Consider the following 19581-nt stretch of genomic DNA (forward strand, 5'->3'; position numbering starts at 1 on the left):
GAAAAGCCCCGCATAGTCAGCTATAAAAGAGGGACGAAAGATACCAGAGGGAGAGTCCCCGAAATGCTGTGTGGCAGACAGTGTTATTAATTAATTATTAGCTCCCTTGGTAAAACTCCAAATTTCATATTTAATGTATTGTTAAATAATTTACATGAAGGTTAATAAGTATATATTTGTTAATTGTATAGCTTTTGCTATTTGAATTCATTGGTTAAAGATATTTATTTATATTGTAAAGTTTAATTTTTGCATCGTCGCAAAATCTCTGGTACCTTCTTTGGTTACCTTCTGTAAGAAACTTATATATTTTATAGATCCAATTGATGTTAAACAAAATTCCGATCGTGAAAGGGTTATATAGCCTGTCAAGGTCAATTAAAACGTCGATTTGTTTCAGTCCTACCAAGGCAAGCCAAGCTGTCCAGCTCCCTGTAAATAAGCGCAAACTACATGGCTTCTTGTAATAAGGGTGAACTGAAGTATTGATTGTTCTATATCTACTTTCAAACGGTGGGCACGACGTTCCTACAAGCCCTAGGATTTAAAACAGAATCTTCAAAATTTCATCCGCAAAACAAAATAAAAATGTTAGAAAACACGAACCAATATTAAAACAAAATCAATATATGTTTTAAATTATGTTTTACAGCTCTTTATCATTTAGTAAGTAATACCTAGTTTATCTGAGGATTAAAATAACAAAGCTATGTGGAAAAAAACGACGTTTTTCGTTAACTCAACGACTGAAAGTGAATTTTATAAGTAGATATAGCAGAAAATGAATAAAAAGAGTAAGACACTAATAATATCTAACAAAAGTACAAATATTTGCCTCATTGTTCTTGAGTTCAAATATTGCTGATTCAATAAAATCTTCTTTTCACAGTCGTTTTTCTAACGGTAGCCATTTTGTCCAAGTTGATATTTCATTTTCAAAGCAGTTAACGCGTATTTTTTATAATTGATCAAAACAAAAGTTAGATACACGAAGAGTAAAAAATGCCAAGATTCTTTTCTTATTAACTACATATTTGGGTCTTTAAGGAATAAAATGATTCCACACATTACAAAACGGTAGCCAATTTGTCCAAACGTCTGAAAACGTCTAAAATCCGAAAGACGCTAATTTCCGACGTTACATGTGCTAAAGATTCAATTAAATGTTCATGATATTTAACAACAAATCGTGTTATGAAATTTGGAAAAAGAGGTTGATGATTGCTGCAGAAAAAAAGAATAGTGCATGTTGCTATAGACTCCGCCCGGGGACATAGGTTCGACACAGGTTAAATTTTGCAATTTTTATTAATCGTTTATAGCTTTTAACGATTTATTTAATAAAATGGGGAAATGGGGAAAAAATCACATGATCTTCGTCCACTTTTTGCAAAGACAAATTGGAGACACCAAGACAGTCCTCTAAATGTAAAATGCGAATTGAAATTTATGTTGCGGAAGTACTCTGAAATAGACAATTTAAAGTCGTCACTTCAGTAATGTCCATCACCAATAATAAAAGACTTAATACCAGTTCACGGAATGTTTTAATTCACGATTTGTCCTGTTCATGTTATAACTGTCGTGACGAAAGTAATTCCTGTACTATCGAAGCCGGAACTTTTCGTCAATATAAACTTGTGCATGAAATGGAGGTAATTGAAAGACGAATCCCAAACAGCGACGAAAACTGTTTCATCGAATTAATAAAAACCCGGGATTATATTAGCCGTTTTCGCGGACGATCCAGGAGTAGATTACTATATTTTAAAATATATATCAGAAGTTGAACACCATAGATGACTTGGGAAATAATTCTCAAGCCAAGGTTCAAGTAATTGAAGGGGTGTATTTCGACAACTTATGTGCCAGGGAAAACACAATTCTATTCAAATTTAACCAAGGGTAAAAATGTCCGATTTACTTGCAGTGTCAGATATATTTCAATTGGAGTTGAATTAAGATACAGAAATTTTACAATGACAGATGATATGCACCTTGAAAGTTAAACATCCTATGAAAAAAGTTTTGAACATCTAAAAAAAATTTTTTTTATTGAAAACCGTATACATGTACTTCCTCCCATCTTTCCTTCCTACATTACTTGCGACAGTTCTGCATTTTTTGTTGAAATAACTTAAAGGATAAACATTATTAAATCGAATCATTTCCACAACTTTAGGTAACTTATGATAAAATGACATAACAAAACGAACAGAACCAGAATCAACCAACATATAAAAAACCGAATAAAACTTGCAAAAATTAATCGAAGTCAAAAACCCTCTTTGACGCCGCATTTTAAGTGTAATGTGGTGTTGTAGGAACATCGTGCCCAACGTTTGAAAGTAGAAATAGAGCAATCAATACTTCAATTCACCCTTATTACAAGAAGCCATGTAGTTTGCGCTTATTGATTGGGATGTGGAAAGCTTAGTTTGCCTTGGTAGGACTGAATGTCAGTCCACATATAGTTCCACATATTATTCTTCCAATAAACTGAAGTGTCTTTGACTGGCTATGTAGCCTTTCACGATACGTCGGTAGTTGAATGAACTTTAATGAGTTCTATAAAGTATATAAGTTTCTCACAGAAGGAAACCAAAGAAGATAATCAAAGATTTTGCGACGATGCAAATATTAAATTTTACAATATAAATAAATATCTTTAACCAATGGATTCAAATAGCAAAAGCTATGCAATTAACAAATATATACTTATTAAGCTTCATGTAAATTATTTAACAATGAAATACATTAAATATGAAATTTGGAGTTTTACCAAGGGAGCTAAATTAATTTATAAATAACACTGTCTGCCACACAGCATTTCGGGGACTCTCCCTCTGGTATCTTTCGTCCCTCTTTTATAGCTGACTATGCGGGGGCTTTTCTAATTATTGGGGGCATTATGATGACCTATAGCTGTTAATTTCTGTGTCATTTAGTGTCTTGGCAATCATAATACATATTCTTTTATATATATATGGCGATGTCGTTATTACGACATAGTGATGTCGTTATTACGACATGTTATGTCGAAATTACGACATAGCGATGTCGTTATAACGACATGTTATGTCGAAATAACGACATGTTATGTCGAAATTACGACATGTTATGTCGTAATTACGACATAATTTTTTTTTTGAATGGCCCTTATCGGCTTCCGTATAATACACACAAAATACGTTTCGTAGAATTTTACCACAAGCTATTAATTAGAAACCCTAGAATAACAATTCAAACAATTTATTGCTTCAGAAGCTCTTTCTAAAATCAGAAGCTAGTCAAGTAGACCTCAGTCCTTGATAAGTTCGTTTTTTATTAACCTCTCGAACAATGGAACATGATTCAATGTTCTTTAATATAAAACGGTACACTATTATAATCAATCTGCATTATATGTAAATCCATTAAACATTGTTATCTCTTCCAATCTCCATTTTCCTTTTTTTTTCCAATTGATCACATGACGGGAAAAACTTATTCACGTAGTCTGGTGATTCAAAAAGGGAGAACATCTATTCACTATACAAATCAAACCACCTGAAATGATCAACTAAAAGACAAAGGAAAAATCAGTCGGTTACCAATATAAGTTATATCCATTTTACAATACCTTATTTGTACTTGAAATTTAAGTACTATAGATGTTTGGTTACATCGTTACATTTACAGCATTTTGAAAGTTATTCTTTACTTCAGATTTCTTAAAGTAATGATTTTTACACATGGAATGTATATACTCATCGGATTTTGTCTAATGCTTAGTTCATTTCTGTGTGTGTTACATTTTTATGTTGTGTCATCATTCTCCTGTTATATTTAATGCGTTTCCCTCGGTTTTGGTTTGTGACCCGGATTTGTTTTTTTTTCTATCGATTTATGAGTTTTGAACATCGGTATACTACTGTTGCCTTTATAACATTAAAAGGCTACAAACAATATTTGTTTTATTCACCCTTTCATAAAATCAAAAAAAAGTAATATAACAAAAAAACTGTCTTTCAGATATATAACATGTATAACCAATATACATGTTCCATATGAGTATTTGGATCATATGCTTATTGTTTAAGAATATGATTATATGTTTTTTTTTGGTGAATTTGTACAATATCTGCATTTTCTAACTGTTCACGTGAAACGTTTACCAAATTGAATGATCTTTGCTCATTTATCAAACCTGTGTTTCTTTGTTCCAAAATAAGAAACATAAAAAAGTGCTTGATTTTCAAATGATGAAGACATTATCTGTCAATCACTTTAATCGAGATTTTAAGCTGGTATTACATGAACTAAAAGTAGTCGTGTTTAATCCATAATAATCATTTTCATTTTGGTTAGTTTATTCTGTTACCTATTCGCATATCAGACTCGGGTGTCGTTTTGACTGAATTTTAATGTGCGTTTTGCTGTCAGTTCGTTTATTATAGGTATAGGATAGAGTTAAGATCTCAAAATCATGTTTAATCCGTCCATATTATTGTGTCTTGTATGTGATTCTAATATTTGTTTATTTGTATGTTTCGGAGTTTAGTGTGACGTCCATTTCGCTGAACATTATTTTTGGGCCCAGCTGTAGCATATGAAATGCACGTTCAAAACTATCATACACACTTATAAATGTTTGAACCTAACACATGAACATATTTCGGCTTTATATAAACGTGATAACTAAAGGAATGTTAAATTTATTATCTTTTTTATAAATTGGTAAATCATGTAGATGAAAGGAATCCTCTTGGCAATATGTTATTATTTTTTTAAAAACTTAACACAATTATCAAAAAGTAAATTACAAAAAAACAAATAACTCCCAGGAAAATTTAATCAGACAGACCCTTATCAAATGACAATACCAAAAACCTCAAACACATCAAACGAAGTGAAAAACAACTGTCCTATTCTTTAATTGGTTCATGCATTTCCTTGTGTAGAGCATGCTGAATCAAACCTGGTTTTATAGCTAGCTAAACCTCTTAATTGTATGACAGTCACAAAGAAGTAAGTATTTAGCATTTATTGATTTATGGCTGTCGATTTTGCTTATAAACTACGCATGTATTAAGTCAAGAATTTAGACTTCAAATTTCAAACAACTTGTTACAATCAATAAAGCAGCTACGAGATTAGGCAGGGCTTTGATTGCATTACAACCTATTTGGTTTAACTTGGTCAGTTGTGTCACAGAATTTTCATTTTGACCTAGCCAGGAAATGACTGTATATGAACTCTTTTGGCAGCGTCAATGATAATGTCAACTATGTACGTGCCATATGCCAGTAAAGATAGACGGTCCTTCAGAATCATCATACATTTTAAAAGATTTCTGCAGAAAACAAAGTGTAGAGTATGATATATCTTACATTGAGTAGCAACACCAGCGAAATGATATAGCTTTGTAAAGAATATATGAAAGCTTGAGTTTGACTGTCCCTCGGGTATCTTTCGTCCCTCTTTTAATGAATAACTGAGTGGCCAGAGTATATAAAACTGTTCATTTATTCCATAATAGTGTAAATGGTATATGAAAGATTTTAATAACTTAGGAGTGGCCAGAGTATATGAAAGTTCTTCATTTATTACAGAGGAGTGTAAATAATATATGAAAGCTTTTAATAACTTAGGAGTGGCCAGAGTATATGAAAGCTGTTTATTTATTATAACGTAAGCGTTCTAAATATATAAAAGCTTATTGGCTTCATAAAACAAACAGTTGTCCATCTTGGTACCTGGTATTGGGAAACTATTACCAAATCAATCATTCAAAAATCTCTGCAAGCAATAGCTAATTTTATTTGGTGTTTCTTCTGTCAAACTGTCGTTAATGCAAACAATTTCGTGTTTGCCTCTTGAGGATTGAATAAAACTGAGTGAAATTTCAGTTAAAGCTTCAAATTAAATACTTAAGGTAGCACAATACAAAGATTTTTCATCCCCAATCAGGCACCTTTAAACTGATGTAATTCCACTCATCTTTCTTTAAATTTTATAAATGAGGTACCAAAAGAAAGAAGAAGGATTAATCTTTCAAATTGTGATAATTTCATTATGACATAATTATTACATAATTAATTGTTATGTAATAAGTTGCCATATTGTGATGTCCATACTGAATGAATTTAGCTTCTTTGTTATTCATAGCATCCCAAAATATTTTATAGATTCTTGTACAACACAGTTTGACCTTCAAAACTGTGTTTCAGATTTTTCCTATTGCATTTCATTCTCTCATGAATTTTCAATGAAGTTTGCAACATCAATTCATAAGAGACCACCAAATTCAATTGGGTATATAATTTGTTCTATTGATGTTTTTGGAAATCTGAGACAAAGTTTTGGAGGTCAAGCTGTGTTGTACAAGAATCTATAAAATATTGTAGGATGCTATGCAGAATAAAGACGCTAAATTCATTCAAGTGTGGATATAACAATATAGCAACTAATTACATAATAATTAATTATGTAATAATTATGTCATTATGAAATTATCAAAATTTGAAAGATTAATCTTTCTTCTTTCTTTTGGTACCTCATTTATCAAATACAAAGAAGGATGAAATGAATTACATCAGTTTAAAGTTGTCTGATTGGGAGTGAAAAAATCTTTGTATTGTGCTACCATAAGTTGTGTATTCCAATTTTAACCAAAGACATATTTTCATTCTAAACAGACAGAACAGTTGACCAAGTTAAATAAAGGTAATAAACAGTTGAGCATAACTCCTGCATCTGTTAGTCAACATTTGGAAAGCCCTTACCACAGACCTTTCTCTTTTTAACAATTTACTGATAAACTGTCATAGTTATATCTTATTAATTTAACATTTTCGTCTGTACTACATCCGACGAAAACATTATGTTTAGAAACTTTCTAGGTATTGATGCGAGTATTGTTAAGGGTGTAGCTTACATTGAAACACGATTAATGACTGTGCGTATACAGTTAAATTGATGGTAACGAGAACCTTCTATTATTATTTAATAATAAAACAATTAGACTTAATTGACTATAATTTGTAACATATTTACTAAACTATATATCCTACTTACTCGAACACTTTTAATGAACCAATACACAATTTTATTAAGGGGCCAGCTGAGGACCACCTGCGTGTGAGCGATTTTCTCGCAACGTTGAAGACTCATTGGTGGCCTCCCCTATAGTTTGCTATTTAGTTGGGTTGTTGTCTGTTTAACATATTCCCAATTGCCATTCTCAATTTTACTTAATAGCTATATTAACTTCAAGTCAACTTAGGATAAATTTGTTGTGTCAAAAGTTTAATTAGATAATGCGGCAGAGTCCTCAAGTAATTACAACATTTGCAATCCTTCGGACAAAAATATCCGCATGTGGAGACGGACCTGATCATGCTTTCAAAGCACCTGAGATTACACCAAGTTTTATTGATGGGTTCGTTTTTCTCAGTATTTGATTTTCATTTCTTGGTTCTGTGTACCGATATTTTGTCAATACTTTGTTTATCGTATTTAGCCATGGTATTGACAGTTTGTTTACGACTTATGATTCTGAATAACCCTCGCCTCTTTATTGAAGAATTAGCAGTAAATATTGATTTTGTTTTATTATAAAAGCCTATTTTACAAAATAAAAGCACGTTATAGTACGAAGTAGGGTTTGATACTTGATATATACATTTACAATCATTAAAATAAGAATTATACGATTAAACAAAAATAAATGTAGCATGATTATTCACAATGAGTTTATACATTTTTGAAGTTTCTTAGAATTATTTTTATAGTCTGTGTGTTCAAAATAATGTTTTTGACACAAAAATAGATGCATTTTTATGCAGATGAATTTTCTTAATTTCATTCCAATATCTATGTACATTCAGTAAGGATCATCGTAATGCTTTTGTTAATTTACACAAAGCTAGATTTTACAGGCGATTTTGAAGATTTATCATCAATTGGGTAGCCATCAGCATCAAATTTGGCCGGTTCTCTCAGGTCGACATCTTCAGTATAACTTGACGGTCGTTTTTCATAGCTTGGTGTTCGGTCATAATCATTTCGCCTCGAGTATGGCTTGTAAGATTCATCTTCAGCATACCGTCCCTCATCGCTGCGATCACTGTATCGCCTATTATCATCACTGTACCTATCGCCATGCCTATCGTAGTCTTTATGTCTTCCTGTGTCGTTATCGGAATATCTCTTGTCATCATTATAGCTATCTCTTCTATCATACTGATCGTCGTACCTATCATCGTATCTGTCATCGCGCCTATCATCGTATCTATCATCATGCCTATCCTCGTATCTATCATCGCGCCTATCGTCGTATCGGTCATCATGCCGATCATCGTATCTGTCATCGCGCCTATCATCGTATCTGTCATCGTTCCTATCATCGTATCTGTCATCGTTCCTATCATCGTACTTTTCATCGTATTGTGGTTGACGTCGTGCGTACCCATCATCATCATACCTCCCTTTTTCCTCACTGTAGTAGTTATCTGTATTGTCATCTTCATATCTTTCATCGTCGTCCCGATATCCTCTGTTGTAATCCTTTTCATAGGCATCGTCATGGCGTCTGTCATCCGGGTATTCTCTGTCACTGTAAGTATAATTGTCGTATCCTTTGTTCAATGAACCTGAACTCTTATGGACAATGCCTTGTCTACTGTAAAATAATTGACATTTTATCTTAGCTCTTGGAATAATTTGTCCAGAACCCAGATCTACTCTAAATTTAACATGGACAGGTAGCTGATCTATTTCTAAATAAATACAATTACTTTTCGTTTTTCGTAGCAATATCCATTCCTCAAAATGTATAAAAATTAAAGGAATTTCAAAATGTTTAGTTCTCAGTAAGATATTAGTCAATTATTTGAAATTATACAGTACACAAATAAGAATCTAACTCCATCTCACGTTTTTATACATTTTGCTTTAAATAAGGCTTTGTATTTTAATCCTACTTCCACACAGTAAATAGTCCATACATGATGATACAACTGTAAGTTCGTTCTATCCGTGTAATATATAATGTGGTGTTTTATTAACTTTATTTATTCCAATGTCGCTGATGAGACATTTGAGGACAAAACTCGGGTCGGGTGTAGAAAATGTTAACGATATATAAAAATTGGCATATGGGCCTAGTTGCAGTTACTTGACATTTCGGTCATCTTATTAAATTAATAAGTAGGACTGTATATTGTCAGGGATATATCCACAAGTTTCATTAAATCATTTCATTCACTGTACCAAAATATTAATGTTTAAGATTTCCGATATTACAATGCTAAATATTAATGAAGATCGAATTTTAAATATATAAGAGGGCGGTTAAGGGTTATTTTCGCGCAACGTGTTTTGCCATTTTAATTTTACTTGCAGCCGTGAAAAAGGTTCGTTATTCACCGTGTGACGTAAAATCGGGTAAAAAGATCAACATGCAAGAAATTTTAAATTGTTCGTTCATCGTGAAATGGCAATTTAATTTCCCGTTCTTCCGTGAAGATACCCCCGTTACGCCCCTCTTATAAAGTTTTAGATTCGAAAAAAATATACAAAGTTACCTATCACTGCCAGTGGTCTCGTATTGAACTCGCCTCCTTGGAGGAGCTGAAAGACAAATATTGAAACATATACTCTTGTTAACCTGAAAAATGAATTATCGACAAACCTTAATAACATTTTGAAACATTTAATAGTCAAGAAATTTCGACTCACTCTCTCGCATTTGTCAGACGCCTTTTTAACATTGTTTTACCAGTATTTACTATTTTTCCATAGTTGGCTTGTAAAATATTGTTGGAAATACAATTTTTATCTCTATTGATATTTTCTGATATTTCATTGAATTTTAATTATCATTTAAACAACCTACATTCTGTTTTGCATTTATTTGTTAAGTTTCATGAATTATTTTTGGATTTAAGAAAGTAACTTAAAGGTCCAAACTGGCCAAAGTTGATCTTCAAGGAATGTAGCTGTTCTGGTTTTTTTTTATCATTTAGTTAGTCATGTTTGTATTGATCCTCGCGTTTTGAGTTTTATACATTCTTTCTAACTTTCAACTTTTAAACTTGAACATCAGTGTTGAATTAAATCAAAAGAAATTCAGACGTACAAAACTTTAGTTATAAAGTGTATTGTATATCTTGCATTTTGTTCTTTCTATAACATAGAAGAAATTGTAATATTGGCATTACCTGCAGATATAGACTGAAATGTTAACACCTATTTGTCATTATTCATAATGTCATCTGAAAACATACCTGTATATTGTTTCCGTTTAGGTTCTGGATGTTTTTTATACATCAGCACAATGTAAGTCGATAATGCGATGAGAATAAGAACAGACAAAATAAGTCCAATGAACCAAGCAAAATTATTTCCTAAACTGTAAGCAGCAGCTGAAAAGAGAATAACACAATATACCATCTTATATATAAATAACTCGTCAGTAGTGTATGTAAGTTATATTCTCAGTTTTATTTTGTAGTTAGGAGAATTGGCTTGTAATCTTTTCATTTAAGAGACTGAAGACGATTTGAAGCTTGACACGAGTTTTAACACCAATTTATTTTTTTTGTAAACTGTATGTTGCTCTCTAGAGGTCTTTTGTTATATTGATTTTCATTTGCTGATTGCGGTCTCACCTTATAAAATTGGAAAACCTTTTGGATGGATAATTAGATTCAAATGTTATCTGCTCTTTGGTCCAGTTATTGTCTCTTTGGTATAATCCCCAGTTCCATTCTCAATTTTATCAAATCAGTTTTCAAATAATTCTATGACGTTAAATTAGACTTTAAACAAAATTCGGTGAGTATCATACGCGATAAAATGTTTGGTGTATCTTAAGAAAATACTTAAATACCAAAGTAATTGGAAATTAGTGCTACATGCATGTCTTGTAAGATTTGTTTCCTTTAGAATAAAGCCTTCGTCAATTTAAGTAGTTCTATTTCGCAAAGACAATATTGAAATATCTTATGAATACAATCACTACAAACCATTAAAAGTCTGAAATGGCCTATATCTGTACTCGACTGTACTGATTTTTACTCGACCAGTCTGAATTCGTCTGAGATTTACTTGATAATACTCGACTGTAGTCTGAACCATACTTAACAGTCTGAATGTGTACTTGACCAGTACTTAACCATTTTATACTAGTCTGAACCGTACTCGACCTAGTCTGAACCGTACTCGACCTAGTCTGAACCGTACTCGACCTAGTCTGACCCATACTCGACCTAGTCTGAACCATACTCGACCAAGTATTAACCAACCTAGACCTATTCTTTGTATCTATCAACTGAATTTTATCAATTTAGGATTTTTTTAAAATAAAAATGAAATTTGAACAACAAATTGAAATTAAAAATGTATTCAATACAGTATTGAAATTAAAATTTCACAATAATCAATCATAATATAACGTCAACACAATATTAATCAACAATTACGTAAAAATATATATCAACTTTTAAAATATAAATAAAACAAGCTGATCACATAATCTAAAAAAATAAATTGTGACTAACAAATGACTAATATTTTCAATATTTATTCAAAATTTTATGAATACTTCGGAAGTATTTTATGGTAACTGGACTATTTTCACCATTAACTTAAACCTAGTAAAGATTTAGTAAATGAATTAATAATGCAGTGAATGTTTTTTTTTTTATTAATATAGATATAAAATAGTATATAAAACAACTTAATAAATTTTAAAAAATGAGAGCTTAATTGTTTTGTTTTATTAAACCAAGAATTTAATATGATCATGATAATAGAATTTCCATAGCAATCCTTGATAACTTTTAAAAAAAGAAATGTATTCCAAAGAAATTGTAAAAATTTATTTCAATTAATTTAAGTAATTTTTTTTGTCAAATTAACATGGCATACAGAAAGCACTTTAATATGTTCTAATTACCTCAATACATGTGTGTTTTACAGGTAAAAAGAAAGCCCTATTTTCTTAAATTCGTGTATTACTTATCTAGTACATACATGTATATTTGAAAGGCCTTGTTATTTAACTTAAACAGGATGTTGCAATTTTGAATCAATGTTATTTAGAATTTAATACCTCTGACCAGGTGTGATCTTATTTATGAGTTTGCCACAAGCAGAGGTTATTCTTTATATTTCACCACTAATCAGAAAAACAATTTTATTTATTTATTTAATATTATCCCTTTTTGATATAAGTTTTATATAATATATTTTTTTTCATCCTAAATATAATCATAGATATATTTCTAATATAAGGTCAAATTTTTTTATAAATTTTGTTGGCTGTTGTTATATATGTCATTAAATAGAAATTTATTTTAACAGTTAAAAAAGTAGAGTTTTTTTGGTCTAGTATGGTTCAGACTGGTCGAGTACTGTTCAGACCTTTGGTTAAGTATGGTTCAGACTGGAAAAATAGGTCGAATACAAGTCGAGAATGGGTTAAGACTGTTTCAGACTGGTCGAGTAATAGTTCAGACTATTTTCAACGGCAAAGATAAGGGTCAAGTACGATTCAGTACAATCAAGTATGGTTCAGACTGGGGTCGAGTAATGTCAAGTAAAAGTCAGACCAATTCAGTACAGTCGAGTACAGATATAGGCCATTTCAGACTTTAATGGTTTGTAGTGAATTGAGAATAACACGGGAATGAAACCTCATATGTATACTAGTATCCAAATGATGCAAACTTACAAATCCCAGTAGTCTTTATAACTTCAATATTTCCCTTTGATGTTTTCCCGCCATTAGTGACAGCCAGACGAACTTCGTATGATGTTCCATGTTGCAGTTTATTGACACCTATCCAGCTTTTTGAAAATTGCTGTGCAGACAACTGCCAATCAGATGTACCTGTATAATATAAGTTTTTTATATACATTAAACCTTGTTCAAACAAACTCATCATAGATACCAGGATTGGATTTTGTATTTGAGCTAAACGCGCGTTTCGTCTACAAAAGACACATCAGTAACGCTCAAATAAAAAAAAAGGCAAAAAGGCGAAGAAAAAGTATAAAGTTGAATCGTTTAGGACCAAAAATTTCTAACAGCCAAATATAGCTAAAGTAATCTGTCAAACCTTCATATTTATCTGGCTAAATACAATTATTCCTATATGAGCCGTAGGTATATGAAAATGACGAAGTTTGACATATAAAAATACAATAGAATTTCCATGTAAACAACATGTGGTTCTGAAAATAAACGCCCACAAATACTGAACGTTATCTATAACCAAACAGGTATTATACTGAACAACTTAAAGGGTATAGAAATTGTGATTAGTAAATGTACAAACAACAGGTACAAAACATGCCTTTGCTGTTAATTGCGTCTCCTTTGGTATAAAAAAAACGATAACAAATAGTTAAAAACAAAGTTGAAGAGCAATGATCACACTGTGAGTACATCCGTTTAATGCACAGTTGCAAAAATAATCAAAATGATAATATGCCTCCGTAAAAAGAATTGAGCCTATATTAGGACAAACTTGTTATAGGATCCGTGTCCTGAAGTCACATTTGATTACCAATGTTTACCTCACATACATCAAGCAATAAATATAACAACTCACCTTTTATACGGTATTCTGCAAAAGCAACAGTACCATATTTCTTACTCATTACCATAGTCCATGTAAGGTTGAAAAATGTTGAATTAACATTTCTGATGGAGAATGCTGGTACATCTGAAATCAAGAAAGTATATACAAATCATCTGTTTATTCTAAATAATAATTTACAACAGCTGCGTATCTATCTTTTTGTGTTCAATTTTAATGTCCAATTAATGTATAGCCGATGTAGGGTGTACGAAAATCAAACAACGAACAACGCCATAAAGATGATCCACATTATGTCCTATAGATCTACTGAAAAATACTATAATAAACATGGATATCTTTCCGTGTCTTGATTTAGACAACAGCCATTTCATTCGTTGCACAAGTAAATTCGTGGATTAAGCCATTCACGAAAACCACGAAAATTGGTACCTCACGAATGAAAGTACTTTCACAAAATATTATATGAAATTTTTACTGGTCTTTAAAATGTAACATACCCATTGCTGAGCTCTTAGCTGTCGTTATTTCAATGAAGGACGATTCTCCACGGCCATTTTCTGTTCTTGCCCACATATAAACTCTATATTTCTGGTTAGATGTCAGTCCATTTAATACACATTTTGTGATACGTGGATCTATTATTTGTGGATCCATTTCTTGCATCTGTCCCAATTCTAGTCCTTTGACTGTATAATAATGAAGAATTATGAATTAATAATGAACATTTTTTCCTTGTCAATTCTATTTCACAGAACTTCTAGTTTTCTTGTGAGTGAAATTCATATATATTTTTTTGATTTCCTTATTGCAATGAATATTGGTAACTATTCCTGCAAATCTAAAAATTGTATCGCATCAGACGCATGTGTTCATGAGATACACTTTCTGCTGATCTTATTTCTTGTTTCTCTTGTGATTTGTAGGTTTTTGTCATATTCTTATTTTAGATATGCAGCTTAAGCGGACCTTTTCATTTTACACTTTATAAAATAACATATTCATTTCATTCCAGTTTATTAAAAGTAATCAACTGATAGTCATAAGTATAGTTATAAAGGTAACGTCTGATCATATCAAACCGAGCAGTTGCTCTTCGCCGAACAGAGTAAATCGCGAAACACTAGCGGATATAGCAGTAACCGAACGACACACATTCGATAACATTTATATTTACTTTAAACTGTTTTTTCGGAGACAAATGTCTGTGTTCTTATGGACTCGTATGTCAAACATTTTTTCAGCAACAAGTAGGTTAAAGAATATAAATATTTAAGAATCGATTATTTACAAAAAGGAAATTTTAGAAACAATTGGAATGTGATGCGACTGTCATACAAGTTAGAGGTTTAGCTAGCTTTTTCAAACCAGGTTTATGCCACATTATTCTTCATCCCTGTACAAATTCAGGACTATTGTAGTTGTAATCCATTCGTTTGATTGTTTGAGCTTTTGATTATGCATTTTAAATAGGGACTTTCCTTTTGTAATTTTCTTCGGAGTTTTTTTGTTTTTCGTACTTTTGTGATTTTAATTTTTACTTTACCTGTCTGAAATCCTACATCATATCCTTTTAAATAACTATTTGTTAGATCTGCGTCTTGGATTGGTGAATTCAGAAGCTCGGGTCTTTCCCATGTCAGCTCTAGGAAATTACTTGCTATAAGTAAAGGATGCAACTTTTCCACTGGTCCAGGTACTAAAATTGTAAAATAAAAAAAATATTAAATGAAAAATAAAAACACAAGTAATTCATAAAAAATAAAATGAATAAAAAAGGTAAAAAAATTGTCATTTCCGAGTCATTCAGGAACATATTGTATGTTTATTTATGAACTGTTCATTCATTAAAGCAAAGCCAGATCAATTTCAACACATATTATTATTTGCCATGACAAATGTCTGTAAAACGCTGCGTTCTTGAGAGATGATGGATCCCCATAGCTGCAAAACCGTAACTTATCCGCAAATTGTCAGAAAAAAATATCATATGCAACTATGAGGGTCCATCGCGCAGCTAGGATTTCAAGCAAAACTGATTTTTATAGCAAATCAGTGAACTTCACTTCACCTTGTCGTCCTAATCTGCATTTTGTTTTGTCCCTATATTTATTCACACAAGAGGAATTACTCTTACCTCCTTTATTTGTAACAAAGGACACTATTGGACTTGGTCCACTGACGTAATACGTATTCATCAAGCACATCTGAGCTTCCATAATAGTAAATGGTAAAAGGTTTTTCAAGGTATAAGTGTATTCAACAATTGATCTTTTCTTCACCGACCCATATCGGGGTTTCATGTCCTTTTCCAATATTTCATCTTCTCTAAAGGTAACTCTTTTCATATCTTTAACCCAATATTGAATCTGAATTATATGAATTATCAAAAGTTAACACATACTGTACAATATATAGCCTTATAGTTAACACAGTATTAGCCTCATAGTTAACACATACTGTACAATATATAGCCCCATAGTTAACACATACTGTACAATATATAGCTCCATAGTTAACACATACTGTACAATATATAGCCCCATAGTCAACACATATTGTACAATATATAGCCCCATAGTTAACACATATTGTACAATATATAGCCTCATAGTTAACACATATTGTTCATTTTACAGTCTTTTAATTAATTATTGAATAATCTATATACTTTTAAAAAGTATAAGGAACACTTTAAAATATCATTGTCGTTTTTATTATCTTTAATTTAATTTTAATTCACTATTCACACAGTTTACTTATCACCTTGTAGTCCTTACTGCCTCAAGAACGCATACATATAAATTAGGATCTACATTTCATTGATATAATGAATCACTGGTTGCTCTGTTTCTGTTTCTTTTTCGATATCATTATAACGTATCTGATGTAGATAAATCCAGATAAGCGCTTCATTATCAACTTTTATTATACTTCAGTATGTTTTTCTATATAAAAAATAATGAAATAGTTCTACTATTTCATTCCTCAGACTATTTGCCAGTCAAATGTTTCAAAGACTATTACCCCGGTTAATAGTTTCATAATCACCTTTCCCGTCCTTTTTCATGCTTATTTTTCATTGGCGATAATGTTGTAATTGACTATTTTGCTTGGCAACATTAAACTCTTATATTGTAAACGGTATAATCTGTTTGTGTCGATTTTAATTTCATTTACAAGAAGCAATAATAAAAGAGAGAAAATATTCGCGCGCATGTTTTAAAGATCTAAAATATAGTACCTTATTCATAATATAGGTTCGGTCGTCGTATTCTAAAAGTGAATTTGCGTTTGGTGTACTTTAGCTTAAATTTATCATGCACGGAAAATTAACACAAAGTATTTCTAGTCTTGATTGCAATTAATGAAATATTTACAAATACAAGAAGCACTATAAAAAAATGTATAGTTCATCTTGTGCATGGCAAGTTATGAGACTTTTTTTTTCTTTTCTTTCAGATGATATATGTACACTTTTAGAAAATTAGTTAATTTGGTATATAAAACACTTAATGACTGTGTTGTTCAGTATAATAAAACACATAATGACTGGTTGTTCGGGTAATAACAAGGTTGTTGTCCCTTCGCATACCAACTAAAAACAGGTGTCTTATCAGTTGGCGCAACCTATTAGTAATTGAGATCATCGGATGTGTCTAAAATCAGTAACAGCAATTAAACCCCACAATGAGATGAGCTCAAGTTATCTGCGAAAATATCCAGGGCTTGATTAACTTTTCGCACCTGTCATGGAATGCATTCGTTGATCCACAATGGTGATCAAAATAGAAGTGTTTTCATTAAGTTGAACATATCATAGGTCATCTTTGTCAGAGATATAAATAGACAGTCAATCATGTCATACTGGCGTCCAAAGACACATATTTTGATGGCAGAAAAATATTATGTGGTGTATCGGCGTGCATTGAAGTGTCAGATTCTTTTATTAATTCAATTAACATGATTTTGAAAACCAATTTAAGAAAGGCTTTATGTTGTTACTTCAGAAGTCGAATGCTAGTTATGGTATACGCTCTTTTGCCTTGTATAGACATTATTAGTGTTACAAAATACCTTGAATCCTCTAAATTTTCCATGAAGTTGAGCATCATTATTCACGTCCCAGCTCCAATAAAAAGTGGCCGCATTTTCTGCTAGTCCAGCATTGTCAACTACAAAATTGTCTATCCTCATACTTGGTCCAGGTTCTAAGATAAGGATAAGAAAAAAATATTTATAAATACCAAATCGCCAATTAATGCCATCGAAGCTTACAATACAATAGTTAACTCATAAATAGAAAGATTTAGTACTTGTAAAATTGATGTCCTTGATCACAAGTCAGTGCGTCAATTAAAGATTTGGATACTTCGTTTGGACATAATTCTTTAATTAAGGAATATGTTGCAACTACAACTAATAGAGTCCTCTACCAATATTGAACATTTAAAACGACTGATAGTAAGAGACGTTTATCCTGTCGACGCACCCAATCTTACTCCTTTTAGAGTTTATGCGATTCTTCCATCTTTTGTATGTTTCTTTGATGTGTCTCTTAATTCCTAATGTTACCATTTGTCAGCCTCATTTAGTCTGATATACCTGTTTGTACATTAACTTCGCACTAATAAAAAAAGATATTTGCATCTGTAATTGTTCCAGTTTCAAAATAATTCTGAATTTCAATTACTTGAAAGGTTACTTTAAACAATTTTGTGGACGTTTATAAATATAATCATAAGGTCATTTGAGATTGCATAATTTTACATATAAATAAACACAACCCTTATTGTTTAAGTAAGAAGTACTACATACTGCTTTCTCCCGAATAAATGATATTTGGTTTTAAGTATACAGAACTACTTTGATGCTCGTTGGCAGCCTGTATTGTCACATTATATGGTGTATATACGTCATTCGAGAGAAATTCATATCTACTCTGTCGCCAGTTTGTAATGGTTTTAACTTCATCTACAACGACGTTTCCACGCTTCGAAATCTTAAGAATATATCTAAAGTTGCGTCCACCATGATCAATAGGGGGCATTGGCTGCAATATAGAAACAAACGTCGAACGTCAAATGGCATAAGCTAAAACATTTAATTGGTTAGTAGTTTGACAGTTTATATGACCACCATTATTGACCATGCGTTTATGACAGATTAACCACATTCAAGTCTAGTTCTTTTATCTTTGCCATGGTCATTTGTTTACAATGATAAAATCAACGTCGTATAGCGGTAATCAGAAAATTATCATGTCGAGTTTTATGACAATTTAGGAAGCACTAGCAAACATTTTGTTCAAAGGCACGGGACTGGATAAACATTTAAGTAATGACTGTATTTTTTTTTTTCTGTCTATGAAGAAATAACATACAAAATTTAGGACACACTAAAAAACGCGCGTAGCAGGTTATTTAACAGTGTGCACCACATTTTTTATGTTATTTCGAATAGACAGAAAAAATATTATAGTCATTTCTTATAACTTAATTATAAATTCCATTTTAAACCGTAGAAAACCATGAAACACGTTGATGACGTCACGGTCACATGACTAAATTATGCCTATTGGCTGATAACAAAATAACGTCAGCCTATCAGAAGACGTGTTATATATAAAATTAAATAATATAGATATGGAACATTGTGTCCATTTCACACTTCCTCATATTCCTGCAATGTTTATTTTCAATACATCCATTTGACTTTTTGGACGAATAAAAATTACATACATTTTTACCCATAGAAGATTTTTTTAAGACAATTGATTGTTTTACTGTTACATATTTTCAAATGCTTGACCAATACTAACCAAAGAAACACAGAACTATAATGTAGGAATTGGAAATTATGTCTTTCTTAATAATAATGAAATTTCATTTAAAGTCTAAGCGTCTTCTGTGAAGTGATGGGCATTTGTGAATAAAATATATATTTACATGTTTTTAAAAAAATGATAGGGTAGTTTTTAAACTATGTA

General features: G+C 31.4%; 1 protein-coding gene across 3 annotated transcripts in view; it reads right to left on the reverse strand.

Annotated features, from left to right (window-relative positions):
* Positions 1–7578: 7578 nt before the first annotated feature.
* LOC143057039 (neuroglian-like) overlaps positions 7579–19581 on the reverse strand; it is a 35186-nt gene continuing 23183 nt past the window's right edge. Inside the window, exons 14-23 of one of the 3 annotated variants that reach the window (XM_076230264.1) lie at positions 18411–18645; positions 17670–17803; positions 15730–15961; positions 15139–15291; positions 14093–14281; positions 13605–13718; positions 12722–12880; positions 10272–10409; positions 9570–9615; positions 7579–8599 (exon numbers count right to left, since the gene is read on the reverse strand). In XM_076230264.1, coding sequence (XP_076086379.1) covers positions 7900–8599; positions 9570–9615; positions 10272–10409; positions 12722–12880; positions 13605–13718; positions 14093–14281; positions 15139–15291; positions 15730–15961; positions 17670–17803; positions 18411–18645 — 2100 coding nt within the window. In that variant the 3' untranslated portion in view covers positions 7579–7899. Of the gene's footprint in view, positions 8666–9569; positions 9616–10271; positions 10410–12721; positions 12881–13604; positions 13719–14092; positions 14282–15138; positions 15292–15729; positions 15962–17669; positions 17804–18410; positions 18646–19581 lie in introns of all 3 variants that reach the window. The other 2 variants (XM_076230263.1, XM_076230262.1) reach the window with 2 other exon arrangements.

The sequence above is a fragment of the Mytilus galloprovincialis genome, chromosome 13 (genome assembly GCF_965363235.1).
Source record: "Mytilus galloprovincialis chromosome 13, xbMytGall1.hap1.1, whole genome shotgun sequence".
NCBI lineage: Eukaryota > Metazoa > Mollusca > Bivalvia > Mytilida > Mytilidae > Mytilus > Mytilus galloprovincialis.